This window comes from Scyliorhinus torazame, chromosome 5, assembly GCF_047496885.1.
Source record: "Scyliorhinus torazame isolate Kashiwa2021f chromosome 5, sScyTor2.1, whole genome shotgun sequence".
Classification (NCBI taxonomy): Eukaryota; Metazoa; Chordata; class Chondrichthyes; order Carcharhiniformes; family Scyliorhinidae; genus Scyliorhinus; species Scyliorhinus torazame.
In genome coordinates this window covers 105,392,974-105,408,740 of record NC_092711.1, presented here as the reverse complement: position 1 = coordinate 105,408,740, position 15,767 = coordinate 105,392,974, and the positions used below count along the sequence as shown (strand labels likewise).

The 15,767-nt window shown below is 51.5% G+C and overlaps 3 protein-coding genes across 4 annotated transcripts in view; 2 read left to right on the top strand and 1 right to left on the bottom strand.

Annotated features, from left to right (window-relative positions):
• Window positions 1-15,767, top strand: part of LOC140417835 (uncharacterized) — a 113,095-nt gene that overhangs the window by 80,537 nt on the left and 16,791 nt on the right. The window contains exon 4 of the mRNA XM_072501284.1: window positions 10,484-10,627. Within this exon, the coding sequence (XP_072357385.1) occupies window positions 10,484-10,627 (144 nt within the window). The remainder of the gene's footprint in view (window positions 1-10,483; window positions 10,628-15,767) is intronic.
• On the bottom strand, window positions 7,918-9,834 carry LOC140421556 (uncharacterized). Of its 2 annotated transcripts, none has more exons than XM_072506336.1 (2): window positions 9,764-9,834; window positions 7,918-9,461 (listed from the first exon to the last, which is right to left on the bottom strand). In XM_072506336.1, exon 2 carries the CDS (start codon window positions 9,134-9,136, stop codon window positions 8,066-8,068), a length of 1,071 nt encoding a protein of 356 aa, XP_072362437.1. In that variant the 5' UTR covers window positions 9,137-9,461; window positions 9,764-9,834; the 3' UTR covers window positions 7,918-8,065. The 2 variants fall into 2 exon arrangements, with proteins under 2 accessions (XP_072362437.1, XP_072362436.1); XM_072506335.1 differs by having other exon boundaries at window positions 9,632-9,814.
• LOC140421563 (uncharacterized) overlaps window positions 10,192-15,767 on the top strand; it is a 56,200-nt gene continuing 50,624 nt past the window's right edge. The window contains exon 1 of the mRNA XM_072506352.1: window positions 10,192-10,336. The gene's annotated coding sequence lies outside the window, so the exon portion shown is untranslated. The remainder of the gene's footprint in view (window positions 10,337-15,767) is intronic.

Sequence of the window (15,767 nt, the reverse complement as noted above, 5' to 3'; positions counted from 1 at the left end):
CATGCCTGCAGAGGGCTGGGGCATATTCGTCGGAACTGCCCCACCCTAATGGCCACCACCAACACCACCTCCAGGGCGGCTGCGGCTGGCACTGTCCCCATCTCCTCTTCGTCTTCCCAACAGCCGGCCCCTGACAACACCGGAGGAGCCTCCGCTAGACCAGGAGCGGCCTAAAAAGGCCAAAGACGGCACAGCGGTTGGACCGCGCCCATCCACAACTTGGTCCCATCACGGGTACTGACCCTGTGCCCGCCCCAACCAACTCTAAGGCCGCAGCCTGACCTTGGGACACATCCGCCGCCTCGCAACATCCTGGGGTGCCTGGAGAGACCACCACACGGGCTCCAGAGGGCAGTGGGGACCCTATGTACGGCCCCGAGCATGAGGCTGTTTCAGCCTCCCCACAGTCCCAGGGGCTGGGCGATGCGCGGGGGGTGGTGTTGACGCTGCTGAGGGCCCTCCAGCGGTGGAGGCCCCGCAGCAAGGTGATCCTGCCCCCTGCAAGCTCCGCCTGCCTCGGGTGGAGGAGCTGGTGCATCTCGCTACCCCCTCTCCAGGCGAGCGGGGTTTGGTATCTCCTGTGTTTATTCCCATCACCCTGATGCCCAGTCCCGTTAAAAAGGTCAAGGTGGCCTCCAAGGCCACCGAGATGCCCGAGCATGGAGGCCCGGGGCCTGGCGGAGACGTGACCCCCGAGGGCTCGTTCCGCCCGGTACAGTTTTACACCCCGGTCACCTCCTTTTGTTCATCGCGGCAGCCACCAGTGTCCTTATATATTCGGGTCATGGGCGTGCGACGGCGAGGAAGGCTCCCCGCTCACAACACCCAAGCAGATGATGCCAGGTTCCATCCCAGAGCTGTTCCCGGGGGACCTTGTGGGTCTCTCCCAGGGCTCGGCATCGACGGCGGGGTCGGAGCCGTCCACGGACATTGTATCGTGGTGGGGAGCCTGCAAGGAACCCGCCTGAGAACGATCCTGGGCGTGGAATGAAATGAGAAGTTAAATGAAAATCGCTTGTGACAAATCGGCTTCAAATGACGTTCCTGTGAAAAGCCCCTAATTGCCACATTCCGGAGCCTGTTCGGGGAGGCTGGTACAGGAATTGAACCGTGCTGCTGCCCTGCCTTGATCTGCTTTAAAAGTCAGCTATTTAGCCCTGTGCTAAACCAGCCCTGGATCAACTCGGACCAAGGGCTAGCCGGTGGGCCCACGGCGCCCGCCACACTCCACGTAGCGGGGGGCTCGTGCTCAGGCAGTGACCGCTCGCAGGAGGAAGGCTGCTCAGTAGCGGGCGAGGAGGATTTAGATGCTCTCTGCAGCGAGTGCCCTCATGCCCGGCACTCAGTCTCCCCCCGGGCATTTTTGAAGAGCATCATGGTCACCGGGACTGTGTGCGGCTGGCCCTGGAGAGCTGGGGAAATCTGGCGCTGCTTTCGTGTCCAAAGCAGAGATCTGGTACGTCGAGCGCCTTCCTGTCTCTTGACCAGGAGAAGGCGTTCGACAGGGTGGGGCACGAGTATTTGCTCGGGACTTTGCGAGCTTTCAGGTTCGGACGCACTTTGTTGCCCTTATCCGATTACTGTACGCTGCCTCGGAGTGTCTGATTAAGGTTAACTGGTCCCTGACGGTGCCCCTTCGCTTTGGGAGAGGAGTGCATCAGGGCTGCGCCTTGTCCGGCCAGTTTTATTCTATTTGCGTGGAGCCTTTCCTGCGCCTCCTGCGGAGGAGGTTGTCGGAGCTGGTTCTGCATGAACCGGGCATGGCGGTGGTCCTTTCGGCTTATGCTGAGGACGTGCTCCTTATGTTCACTGATCCTGGTGACCTGCGGAGGATGCGAGAGTGCCTGTGTACTTTGCTGCGTCTTCTGCTGGGATTAACTGGGCTAAATGTTCCGGACTCCTGGTCGGTCCATGGCAAATGGACCCCCTCCCAGAGGAGCTCAGGCCCTTCAGCTGGAGCCGGACCAACATCCTCTACCTGGGAGTCCATCTTTGCCCGGCAGAGGAAGCCTGGCCGGTGAACTGGCAGGAGTTGGAGACCGAGGTCACCGCTCGCATGGGACGCTGGACAGGACTGCTCCGAGTGCTGTCCCACAGGGGTCGAGTTCTCGTCATAAACCAGCTGGTTGCCTCCATGTTGTGGTACCGGCTGGTCACTTTGACTCCTCCCCCTGACTTTGTCACACGCATCCAGAGAATTCTGATTCGGTTCTTCTGGAACAGTGGATTGCACTGGGTCGCTGCGGAGGTGTTGCATCTCCTGATTGCGGAGGGCAGTTTGGCGCTGGTGTGCCTTCGCACCCAGGGAGGGACTTTCTGCCTTCAGAGTCTGCAACGTTACCTGTACGTTGAGCCTCCTCCACGATGGTGTGCCCTGGCGACGTATTTCTTCTGCCAGGTATATGGCCTGAACTACCATGTGTAGCTCCTGTTCGTTGACCAGCTAAGTTTTCAGAGTTCTTTGTTGGCACTGCCCATCTTGCACCAGGACCTTCTCAAAGTCTGGAACATGGTCGCCACGCACCGCAGCTCTCCCCCGTTAGGAGTAGTGGCTAACGTAAGGGAGCCGCTGTTCAGGAATCCGCACCTCTGCCAATATCCATTCCGGTGACTGGCCGAGCGGAGGGCTGTGGATGCCGGGTGACCAGGATTGGGACGTGTTGGGTGGTGGAGGTGTGGGCTGGATAATGCCCTACAAGCTCGCTGAGCACAGAGAAGTGTCCGTCCAGCGCGCGGCCAAAGGCATCCGAGGCCTCAAATCAGTCGTGCTTGGCCCCGTGGGCACACTTGGACTCGAGACGGCGCAGTTGTGCGGTGGCATCCCGTCTGGGCGGATGCCAGCTTGGATGGAATTCTACACTTGTCCCAGGCACTGGGACCCGCCCCCCCCTCCGCAGGCGCCGGTGCCCCACAATCCCAGCCGCCTTTCGAAAATACCCTCCTTTTCGCACCGCGCGGAGGGGTTTCCTGTATGGCCTGCAATTGCACACTTTCCACCTCCTTGCCCTCGCCTGCCATCCGGACACGCCTTGGCGTGCCTTGTTGTCGTCCGGCGGTGGAGGTCCCTCTACGGACGCATCCTCCCCATAAAACATGGGGACCTGGGGTGGAGGGTGTTGCACAGAGCAGTGCCGTTCAACCGGAGTATATCCTGCATCCAGTACTTAGTCTGGTGTGATACGCGGTGTGAAAACTAAGTAAAGTTAAGCCACCACACGGCCTCCCCAGAGACCTCACACTTTTGCGGCCTGGTGGAGACTGTGGACCGTGTATGTTGTCTGTCCTAGGCTGCACTTCCTTTTTGCTTTCCTTACAATGTTGTTGTTGGAATTTTGTTTGCACTTCAGCCCCACGCTCCTGATCTACGGATGTCCGGTGCGGAGGGGGGCGGGGAAGGCGGAGGACCTCCTTGTGAACCTGCTCCTGGGCCTGGCCAAACTTGCCATTAATAGGTCCAAGCAGCAGCGACCAAGGGGGTCATCCGACCTGACTGTCTGACCCTCTTCCGCAGCCTTGTTCGCGGCCGGGTGTCCCTGGAGCATGCGGTGTCCACGGGCACGGTCGAGGCCTTCCGTGCTCGGTGGGCGCCTCAGGGGTGGGCTGCCTTATAGACCCTGATTTCGGCACTTTGATTTGACGGGTTTTGTTAAGTTTCCGTTTCCTTTCCAGTTCTTTTTGGGCTGTGCTCCATTCGTTGTTTGGGAGCAGCCCCCTTTGTTTTGACCATAAGTTAATTTTTGTTCCTTTACATAGTTTTCACAGTGTATCACGCCAGATTAAGTGGCGGATGCTGTGTGGTGATAAACGCAGCAGGTTATCACTCACAAATCTCAAAAAACAAAAAATAAAAAGTTATAATTATCTGCCCTTCTCATATGAAATTGTTAAACCCTGTAAAACCACAGGGTCTCAGACAATAATAGTGGAGATGAGGCCCAGAGGAGAAACAGCAAAGGATTCATTCACTTTGAGAGTAACAAACACAGTGTCTGTTCCAATAATAAGAGTCAGGCTGCAGTGTGAGAGTGAACACATCATTGGATCCAATATAATGATAATACAGTCAGTATCTAGAGAATCATAACTAAAGTTTGGTTTTCACAGTGAGTTAGTCATGGTTTGTTGACAACATAACATAATCCGCTTCTGGTGTCTGTTACTCTGCCACTGTTAGACCATAACCTTTAAAAAAAAAAATTAGAGTACCCAATTCATTTTTTTCCCATTAAGGGGAAATTTAGTGTGGTCAATCCACCTACCCTGCACATCTTTGTGTTGTGGGGTGAGACCCACGCAGACACAGGGAGAATGTGCAAACTCCACACGGACAGTGACCCTGGGCCGGGATCGAACCCGGGACCTTGGCACCGTCAGACAGCAGTGCTAAGCACTGCCACCGTGCTGCCCCCTTTATTGGACAATAACCTGCCTTTTATTCCAATTCTGGTGTATGTCACCACTGCAGGTCCTGGGCTGACTGGAGTCTGGTATAACAATCAGAGTGTGGTTCCAGTGTCTCTGAGGTCATTTCAACTGCAGATAATCTGATGTTAATGGAGACAAAAGGCCCAATAAACATCAAATTGTAATAGGAGGACAAGGTGAAAGGAAGCAATGATATTTTGAGGTTTGTGTTGTGGTGAGTGTCACTGGGAGGTGTGGGATAAAACAGGAATGGAAACAGGAATGGAAACGTGTGACTGACTCCACCTGACTGAGAGCTGTTATACCCAAGGAGACAGCAATGAGGACATGGGGAACTCCAGAGATTTCTGATATCTGAGGTACATCTGGTCGAGGAACTGAAAATTTTCAGATCCTTCTCATAGTTCTCGAGTTACACAGTCACACAGGAAATGTATCTGACAGCTCATCAAAACCAAAGTTTTAATCTTCTCTTTGAGATACTTTGTGATTAAAAAGGTCAAATGTTAAAACATCAGTTTGAGGAAAATTCAGAATGTCACAAAGGTGAGTGAACTGTCCAATTAACCCCATTCACCATAACTCTGCCAATTTACCCTCTGCAAGTGTTTATCCAATTCCCTTTGAAAGTTACTGTGAAATCTGCTTCCAGCAGCCGTTCGGTGTGAATTCCAGATCACATCACATCACTGTAAAAACAATTCTCCTCATCACCCCCTTGGGTTCTGTTGTCAAATACCTTAAATCTCCGTGTCCTCTGGTTACAAACCCTCCTGCTCTTGGGAAACAGTTTCTCCCCATCGACACTATCACAAATCCTTCCTCATTTTAAACACCTCTATTACATCTCCTCTTCACCTTCCCTGACATCAGAGGGACAATCCCGGGTTACCCTGCACTGAAGAGTCACAAGGCAGCTCGGAGCATAGTGGTTAGTACAATTGCGTCACGGCTCCAGGGTCCCAGGTTCGATTCCCGGCTTGGGTCACTGTGTGGAGTCTGCACGTTCTCCCGGTGCGTGCGTGGGTTTCCTCCGGGTACTCCGGTTTCCTCCCACAGTCCAAAGATGTGCAGGTTAGGTGGATTGGCCATGCTAAATTTCCCTTAGTGTTGGGTGGGGTTACTGGGTTATGGGGATAGGGTGGAGGTGTGGGCTTGGTAAGGGTGGTCTTTCCAAAAGCCGGTGCAGACTCGATGGGCTGAATGGACTCCTGCACTGTAAATTCTATGATTTCTAAGGACTCAAAATGTTAACTCTGTTTCTCTCTGTACCGATGCTGCCAGAACTGCTGAGTTTTTCCGACAGACAAAAGAAGAAAAAAAAAGTTTTTTGCAACATTTTATGTTTTTCTCCCTCTTTTTCTTTCTTCAATCTATCACAAACACTTCATGATTTGAACACCTCAATTGAATAGGAACAGACAAAGATCAAGAGAGATACAGAGGAAAGGAGAGAGACTGACTGAGAGGTGAACTGAGAGATTTAAAAAAACAGAAAGATGAGGTGGCGAGAGATAAAAACTGAGAAATAGAGGAAACAAGTAACACAGAAAGAATGATATAAAATATAAGGGAGCAGGTTATCAGTTCCCAGCTACACAGAGTAGAGGGAACTCAGTGACTGATTCACAGACACAGCCGGTTCTGTCCGGGAATGGAGACTCTGAACGGAAATAACCGGCTCATTTGTAAATGTCACCACAATGTGATCTGTGTGACTCTGCCCTGACTCTGTGGACAGATATAGGCCGCACTGACAGATGTTCTCACCAGATTGTGGCCTATGGGTTTATTTTCTGCTCAGAAGTGAGATGTGCGGATTGGAACCGGCAGCACAGAAACAGGAAGTTGTGTTACCTGAGAATGAAAAAGCAGGCGTCAGTTTCATGTTATCACCGTGAACAGTCTTCCTGCCTGTGAGGGTGAACTCACTCTGACAGCATCAAGAACACCCACACAGATTGCTGCTGGTCTCAGCATTACATTCACATCACTTTCCATTTTAAACAACAAAATATGAGGTTATTTAATTTTTTTACATGTTCACTGAATTGGAAGATGGACTGAGGATTATCACTGGGAGAAATAAGGGGACATTATACAAAATTACATTTTCCTCAAAGAGGGTTATTAGAAAATAGGAGATATAAAGTGAGTCAGGGCCAATCAGAGGGAGAGAGAGAGAAAGTGAGAGGTGGAGAGAGAAAGGATTGAGTCTCCATAAATGAGATGTTCACTCAGAAAACGGAGAGGTTCAGTGTGTTCGGTGCTTCTTCAGAGAGAGATAATGAGAGAAATGTTTAGTGAATTTAGGCGCTCTGTGAAATAGAAAGGTTAAAGGAGTGAGTGTCAGAGAGAAAGACAGAGAGAGGTGGGAGGTATGTGAAATGAGTGCGTGTGAGAGCGGAGAGAGGTTAAGTGAGAATCTGAGAGAGAAGAGAATGAGAGACAGGAGAGCAGGTTCACATACCCGAGGATCACTGAGAACGATCAGAATAAGGAGACAACCCAGAAAACGGCCAATAGGAATCTTCAGCTGAAAACATCACACATTCTTAAAGGGACAGTCGGAGCTCTGACACTGCTCAGCTCCCAGTTAAAAAGGCAGGCACAGCTTCGCCCTTTTCTCGGTTATGTTTATGATTGTTAAAGGCTGGTAGAGGTGAGGTTTATTTAAAAGGACAGAATGTGGGAAGCACAGATCAGTGAAACTGGGAATTCTTGGACACAGGCTGCAGCTCCTTCTTTATCTGGGAATGAAACTATTGTCTAATTCTCCCTGCTGTTACCAGGTTCCTGTGATGACCTCCTGCTGGTTTTTAATGCAAACGTCAACCAATCTATTTTAAGTAGGTTTCAATTCAATGAATTCATTGTGACTGTCACACAAACACATTAAAATGTTTTAGACGATTCCGATGCATTTTCAGCCTGGAAACTGAAACCAGCTGCTTTGCATTCAATCAGGAACATCAGTTTTACACCAATCGCTGATTTGACAGCACAGTGGGCTAAACAGCAGGCTTGTAATGCAGATCAAGGCTAGCAGCGTGGGTTTAATTCCCGTACCGGCCTCCTCGAATAGGCGCTGGAATGCAGCGACTAGGGGCTTTTCACAGGAACTTCATTGAAGCCTACATGTATAAGCAATTATTATTATTACATTTCCAGCATTCACCATTGTTCTTCCCGACTCTGAACACAGTTGTAAAGAAGACTGCTGTTCCATGTCTAGGGGTTCTGAGATTTGGAGGAGAGCGGATGGAACATATTTCTTACACATCTCAGGATTAAGTCCACACGGGGACTTTGCTGACAGTGAAGAGTGATGAGAAAGACCAAAGTGTCATTTGTTCCTCTCAGTGTGACCCTGAAGGACTGTGTCCAGGCTGAAGTTCTGTTCCTGCCAAATGATCCTCCCCCAGATTGTCCTTTCTGAGCTCCAGACCAGTGATGTTCAAAACTCAGGTGGGAAAGACAAAAATCTGCAACAACGTTTCAAACACATTTATTCAGAATAATAAACCTCATCAGCAGATTAAGACTGTCAGAGTGAACATTATTCAGTGCTGGACATGATTAACAGCATCAATCAGGCTTTAATCTAAACCATGTAGTCGCTTGTGAACTCGCTGGTGTGTTAACAGGTGGGATGAGTGAGTAAACCCCTTTCCTCAGACATTGCAGTTGAATGGCCGCTCCCAGTGTGAACTCGATGATGTTTCAGAAGATAAGATAAATGAGAAAATTCCTTCCCACATATGGAGCAAGTGAACGGCCTCTCCCCACTGTGAACTCTCTGGTGTGTCAGCAGGTTGGATGACTGACTGAATCCCTTCCCACACACTGAGCAAGTGAACGGCCTCTCCTCACTGTGAACCTGCTGATGTGTCAGAAGGTTGTACGAACGTGTGAATCCCTTCCCACACACTGAGCAAGTGAACGGCCTCTCCTCGCTGTGAACCTGCTGATGTGTCAGAAGGTTGCACGAACGTGTGAATCCCTTCCCACATTCAGAGCAGGTGAACGGTCTATCCCCTGTATGAAGTTGCTGGTGTATCAGAAGGTTGGATGAATTAATGAATCCTTTCCCACAGTCAGAGCAGGTGAATGGCCTCTCCCCAGTGTGAATTCTCTGGTGGCTCAGTAGGGCAGATGGACGGCTGAATCCTTTCCCACACACAGAGCAGGTGAATGGTCTCTCCCCAGTGTGAGCGTATTGGTGTGTTAGTAAATCCTTTTTGTTTTTAAAGCTCTTCTCACAGTCAGGACAGTTAAAAAATTTGTTATCAGAGTGAACAAGTTGATGTGTCTGCAGGTGGGATGACTGAATGAATCTTTTCCCACACAAGGAACACGAAAACGGTCTCTCCCCAGTGTGAATACGTTGATGTGTCAGCAGATCCTTTTTACATTTAAAACTCTTCTCACAGTCAGGACATGTAAACGGTCTTTTATCAGTGTGAACAAGTTGATGAGTCACAATGTGGGATGACCGAGTGAATCCCTTCCCACACACAGGGCAGGTGAATGGCCTTTCCTCAGTGTGAACTCGCTGGTGTGTCAGAAGGTTGTATGAATGGGTGAATCCCTTCCCACAAATGGAGCAGAGGAACGGTCTCTCCCCAGTGTGACTGCGACGATGAACTTCCAGTTGTGATGGGTAACTGAATGCCTTCCCACAGTCCGCACATTTCCACAGTTTCTCCATGGTGAGGGGTCTTTATGTCTCTCCCGGTTGAAGCTTTGTCCACACACAAACATGCGTTTAATGTCTCCCTGCCGTGAATGATGCGATACTTTTTTTGAGGCTGTGTAACTGGTTAAAACTCTCTCCACAGTCAGTGGACTGGAAAACTCTCATTGGGGGTGGGTCTTGGTGCTTTTGCAGTCACACTGCTGAAACAGAACAAACACTTCTCCTTCCAAATTCAAAGCCTGATGATATTGAGCTCTCAATGAATTGAGTGACTGTCAGATTTCGATGTGATGTTTGGTTTGAGTTTTCTGTCGGCCAATCCTCCACTTCCAATATCCTGTAAAAGGAGTTTACAAAAGACATCACCTGTCAATCCAGGGTAGAAATTCTGAACAGACAATTCTAGTTTCTCTGGAACAATTTTCCCTCTCTTGTTCCCCCAAAGCTGTAAATCCCTGTCCCACACACTCTCCCTCCTCCCTGGGCTGAAATCCAAACCCATCTCACCATCTGCATCATTTCTTTCCTCCACTCCCAGTTTTCTCGCTCCCTCTCCTCTGCCTGGGTTCAGTTCTCCAGCTCCTGTCTGCAGACTGACAATAAAACCAATGGGTCTTATTGGGGGGTTTGGGTTCTCACCATTGTCCCCGCTCGCAGCGGCTCTCATTCAGCCTCTGGGAGCCGCACTCACTCTCACTGCGGCTGCGCTCAGCCCGGAGCAGCACCGCGCATGCTCCACACAGAGAGGCGACTTCCGGGGCGCGTCCTGGCTCCAGTGACGAAGATAGGGCGTATTCATCCTCGCCCGGCATTGGGGGTAGTCTTACCCGCCATTATTTCATTACGTTCCTCAGGGTGCTAAATTGGTTCCGGCACTTTTCATACAGTTCGTTGTTTGTACCGAATGGGGCGGCCGCATCGGTGTTTTTCTCTCTGAACGGTCCCTGTTAACGGCTGTCATCTGTTTAGGGGGCGATATGCCACAGGGCGCCTGCGCGGCCGCCATCTTTCTCAGGTGCAACAGGGCGCATGTGCGGCCGTCGTTCACCCGGAAGCCGGAAGAGAGAATCTTGTGAATTTCTCTCCTGGATTGAGAGTGGAGTTTCTTTGGAAACTCCTTTAGAAAGAGGAGGATTTACTCACGGGAACTTCAAACCAAACATCACATCATCATCATCACTCAATTCATCAGGACCTGAATATCATTGGGAGGTAAAATGGTTTGTTTGTTCTGTCCGTGGATAAAGATTTCAGAGTGACTGGGAAATTTTAAATGACCATTCCAGGGTAAATTTGAGACTAATTATACATCACATTGGGGAAGTTAAATAATTTGCTGTTGTACTCTTATGTATGCAGGTACATTTTGAAATTACCGAATTAGCATACTTGGCAGGTCAACTGGGCAAACTGCTGACCTTCTTAGTAGTGAGAGTTACTATCCGGGATTTTGTTAGGTTTGTTGTTCCTGTTGCATTTCATTCCGCTCATCGTGTTTACAAAGTAGGTATTCGTAGAACATAGAACATTACAGCGCAGTACAGGCCCTTCGGCCCTCGATGTTGCGCCGACCTGTGAATCCACTCTAAAGCCCATCTACACTATTCCCTTATCATCCATATGTCTATCCAATGACCATTTGAATGCTCTTAGTATTGGCGAGTCCACTACTGTTGCAGGCAGGGCATTCCACGCCCTTACTACTCTGAGTAAAGAACCTAACTCTGACATCTGTCCTATATCTATCTCCCCTCAATTTAAAGCTATGTCCCCTCATGTGAGACATCACCATCCGAAGAAAAAGGCTCTCTCTGTCCACCCTATCCAATCCTCTGATCATCTTGTGTGCCTCAATTAAGTCACCTCTTAACCTTCTTCTCTCTAACGGAAACAGCTTCAAGTCCCTCAGCCTTTCCTCATAAGATCTTCCCTCCATACCAGGCAACATTCTGGTAAATCTCCTCTGCACCCTTTCCATTGCTTCCACATCCTTCCTATAATGCGGCGACCAGAATTGCACACAATACTCCAAATGCGGCCGCCCCAGAGTTTTGTACAGCTGCAACATGACCTCATGGCTCTGAAACTCAATCCCTCTACCATTAAAAGCTAACACACCGTATGCCTTCTTAACAACCCTCTCAACCTAGGTGGCAACTTTCAGGGATCTATGTACATGGACACCGAGATCGCTCTGCTCATCCACACTGCCAAGAATTTTACCATTAGCCCAATACTCTGTCTTCCTGTTATTCCTTCCAAAATGAATCACCTCACACTTTTCTGCATTAAACTCCATTTGCCACCCCTCAGCTCAGTGCTGCAGGTTACCTATGTCCCTCTGTAACTTGTAATATCCTTCCGCACGGTCCACAACTACACCGACTTTAGTGTCATCTGCAAATTTACTCACCCATCCTTCTACGCCCTCTTCACAGGTCATTTATAAAAGTGACAAACAGCAGTGGCCCCAAAACAGATCCTGATGGTACACCACTAGTAACTGGACTCCAGTCTGAAGAGTTCCCACCAACCACCATCCTTTGTCTTCTTCCAGCTAGCCGATTTCTAATCCAAACTGCTAAATCACCCTGAATCCCATGCCACCATATTTTCTGCAGTAGCCTACCATGGGGAACCTTATCAAACGCTTTACTGAAATCCATGTATACCACATCAACTGCTTTTCCCTCATCCACCTGTTTGGTCACCTTCTCAAAGAACTTAATAAGGTTTGTGAGGCACGACCTACCCTTCACAAAACCTTGTTGACTATCTCTAATCAAATTATTCCTTTCCAGATGATTATACATCCAATCTCTTATAAACCTGAGATACCCTCAATTATGACTCCGGAGAGGAGTTTGATAATACAAAGGCTTTAATTACCAGAGAACCAGACAGCTGCCGAGAAGTGTGCTCACTGCACGCTGCCTACTGAACATAACCTTATATACAGCTTCCTGGGGGCAGAGGTGGAGTCCCCCAGGGTTCCAAACCCGGTCTTAAAGGGGCCTACGCATTAAAGGTACATGTGTATACAGATATCATTCATCACAATCACCCCCTGTTTAAAAAAATGCATAGTTCATCGGGGGTGAAGTGGAATGAAAAGTTCAGTCTTTTGGGTGGTCTGATTGCCCGTGTCGACCTTCTCAGCTCCGGCGGTGGTGCGACAGATACGGTCGTCCTCGGTGGTGGTATATCCGGGAGCACGGTTGTCTGAGCCTTTTCCCGCGTTGGAGCAGGGGGGGTATCCGCGGTGTCTAGGGTGATTGGTGCCGGCGCCGGCTGGGGGAGGGGAGGGGAGGGGGGGGCGCTGTCGGAGTCGACTGCTGGTGCTGGGAGGGGAGCATCGGTGGAAGGGGGGGGCGAACCAGCGGGTGCCAGGTCTCGCAGGGAAACGGTGTCCTGCCTGCCATCGAGGTGCTCGACGTAGGCGTATTGAGGGTTTGCGTGTAGTAGTTGGACCCTCTCGACCAGTGGATCTGTCTTATGGCTCCTCGCGTGCCTCCGGAGTAGAACTGGCCCCGGAGTCGTCAGCCAACGTGGAAGCGAGACCCCAGAGGTGGACCTCCTGGGGAACACAAACAAACGGTTGTGAGGGGTCTCGTTTGTGGCCATACAGAGGAGCGAGTGTAATGGAGTGTAGGGCATTGGGTAGGACCTCCTGCCAGCAGGCGATTGGGAGACTTCTTGACCATAGGGCTAGAAGAACAGCCTTCCAAACTGTCACGTTCTCCCTCTCCACCTGCCCGTTTCCCCGCGGGTTATAGCTGGTCGTTCTGCTCGAGGCAATGCCCTTGTTTAGCAGATCTCGATGCAGCTCATCGCTCATGAACGATGTACCCCGGTCGCTGTGGATATAAGCGGGGAAACCAAACAGCGTGAAGATGCTGTGCAGTCCCTTGATTACGGAGGCCGAGGTCATATCGGGGCGGGGGACAGCGAAGGGGAAGCGGGAGAATTAATCGATGACAGTGAGGAAATAACTGTTGCGGTTGGTGGAAGGGAAGGGCCCTTTGAAGTCCACGCTTAATCGCTCAAAGGGCCCAGAGACTCGGTGAGCCTTGTCTGGCCGATAAAAGTGCGGTCTGCACTTCGCACAGATCTGGCAAGCCATGGTCATGGACTTGACCTCCTTGGTGGAGTAAGGCAGGCTGCGGGACTTGATGAAATGGGCAAGCCGGGTGACCCCCGGGTGGCAGAGGTCATCGTGGATGGCCCGCGGACGGTCTTTCTGCGCGTTGGCGCATCTGTGGCGAGACAGGGCATCTGGGGACTCGTTGAGCTTTCCCGGATGATATGTAATATCGTACGTGTAGGTGGAGAGTTCGATCCTGCACCTCAGAATGTTATCATTCTTTATTTTGCCCCGTTATACGTTATCGAACATAAAGGCGACCGACCGTTGGTCGGTGACGAGGTCGAACCTCCTACTGGCTCGGTAGTGCCTCCAGTGCCGCACGGCCTCCACTATGGCTTGTGCCTCCTTCCCGACTGCAGAGTGTCGAATTTCCGAGGCGGTGAGCGTTCGGGAGAAGAACACTACAGGTCTGCCCGCCTGGTTGAGGGTAGCAGCCAGAGCGACGTCTGATGCGTCGCTTTCTACCTGGAAGGGAATAGTTTTGTCCACCGCGTGCATGGCGGCCTTGATGATATTGGCCTTGATACGACTGAAAGCTGACTGAGCCTCAGCCGTCAGGGGAAAAACCGTGGTCTTAATGAGTGGACGGGCTTTGTCCGCATATCTGGGGACCCACTGGGCATAATAGGAAAAGAGCCCCAGGCAACGTTTGAGTGCCTTGAGGCTACGGGGGAGGGGAAGTTCCTTCAGGGGGCGCATGCGGCCGGGGTCTGGCCCTAGGACCCCATTTTCCACGACATAGCCGAGGGTGGCTAGCTGGGTTGTGTGGAACACGCATTTCTCTTCATTGTATGTCAGATTGAGGGCCCGGGCGATCTGGAGGAACTTCCTCAGGTTTTCGTCATGGTCCTGCTGATCATGGCCACAGATGGTGACGTTGTCCAAGTACGAGTATGTAGCCCGTAAGCCGTACTGGTCCACCATTTGATCCATTGCCCTTTGTAAAACGGAGACTCCGTTTGTGACACCAAGAGGGACCCCGAGGAAGTGGAAGAGCCGACCGGCTGCTTCGAAGGCTGTATAGGGGCCGTCCTCTGGGCGGATAGGGAGTTGATGATCGGCCGATTTTAGGTCGACTGTGGAGAATACGCGATACTGGGCGACTTGGTTCACCATTTCTGCAATGCGGGGAAGTGGGTACGCATCGAGTTGCGTAACGCGGTTTATGGTCTGGCTGTAGTCCACCACCATACATTGTTTTTCTCCGGAGCGGACTACCAGTACTTGTGCCCTCCAAGAGCTGTTGCTAGCCTCTATGACCCCTTTTAGTAGCCGCTGAACCTCTGACTTGATGAAAGTCATGTCTTGGGAACTGTACCGTCGACTCCTGGTGGCGACGGGCTTACAGTCAGGGGTGAGGTCCGCGAAGAGGGGGGGGGTTGCAACTGTGAATGTCGCCAGGCTACATACCGTGAGCATGGGCAGGGGTCCGCCGAACTTCAGGGTCAGGCTTCGGTGGCTGCACTGAAAGTCCAGACCGAGCAGCAGGGCGGCGCAGAGGTGAGGGAGGGCATAAAGTTTAAAACGGGCGTATTTGGCGCCTTGGATAGCGAGGTTCGCGAAACAATACTCAGTGATTTGGACCGAATGAGACCCAGATGCGAGGGCGATAGTTTGGGAGGTGGGATTAGGTGCGCAGGGAGCAGCGTCTTACCGTGTCTGGATGGATAAAACTCTCCGTGCTCCCGGAGTCAAAAAGGCAAGGGGTGTCGCGGCCGTTGATTTGAACCTGCATCATTGAGTTTCGCAGGTGCTTTGGCCAAGATTGATAGAGCGTGATCGCTCCTAGTTGCGGGCAGTCAGAGTCCTCGGTTGAATCGGACTTGCAAAATGGCCGCCGCCGTCGGTCGCATGTTTTGAGTTTTGAAGATGGCTGCCGCCAAGATGGCCACCCCATGACTCGCACGAGTCCTACGGTGCGTCGGAAGTAGGCGTGTCTAGCCACCGCGCGGCCGCGTTGCGGGGCCTGTGGTCCCGGGAGTTCGATTTCTGGGTCCGATGAGACCTTTGGGCCCAGCCAGGCAGACCTTTGCGAAGTGCCCCTTCTTTCCGCATTCGCCGCAGATAGCGGAGCGGGCCGGGCAATGCTGGCGTGAGTGCTGGCCTTGCCCACAGAAATGGCATTGGGGGCCCCCCGGTGTGAGCGGGTCGCCACGCGGCGCAGGCCTGAAGCGTGGCCGAGTCTGGAGGGGTTCGCAAGTTCCGCGGAGTACGTGCAGAGATTTTGGTGGGCCGCTTCCAGGGAAGAGGCGAGCGTTACCGTGCCTTGGAGTTCCTTCGCTCCGTCTTCTAGGAGCCACTGCCGGATGTACGTGGATCGGATACCGGACATGAAAGCATCACGAATATGGAAGTTCATGTGGACTTTTGCCGTCACCTCTTTATGGTCGCAGTTCCTGGCGAGCTCGTTTCCCCAGAGCCCTGGCAGCAGGGCGAGAGCAAATGTCTGCCGTTTCGTACGTCGTAGCTTTCTCGATCACGGAGGATAGTGGGTGG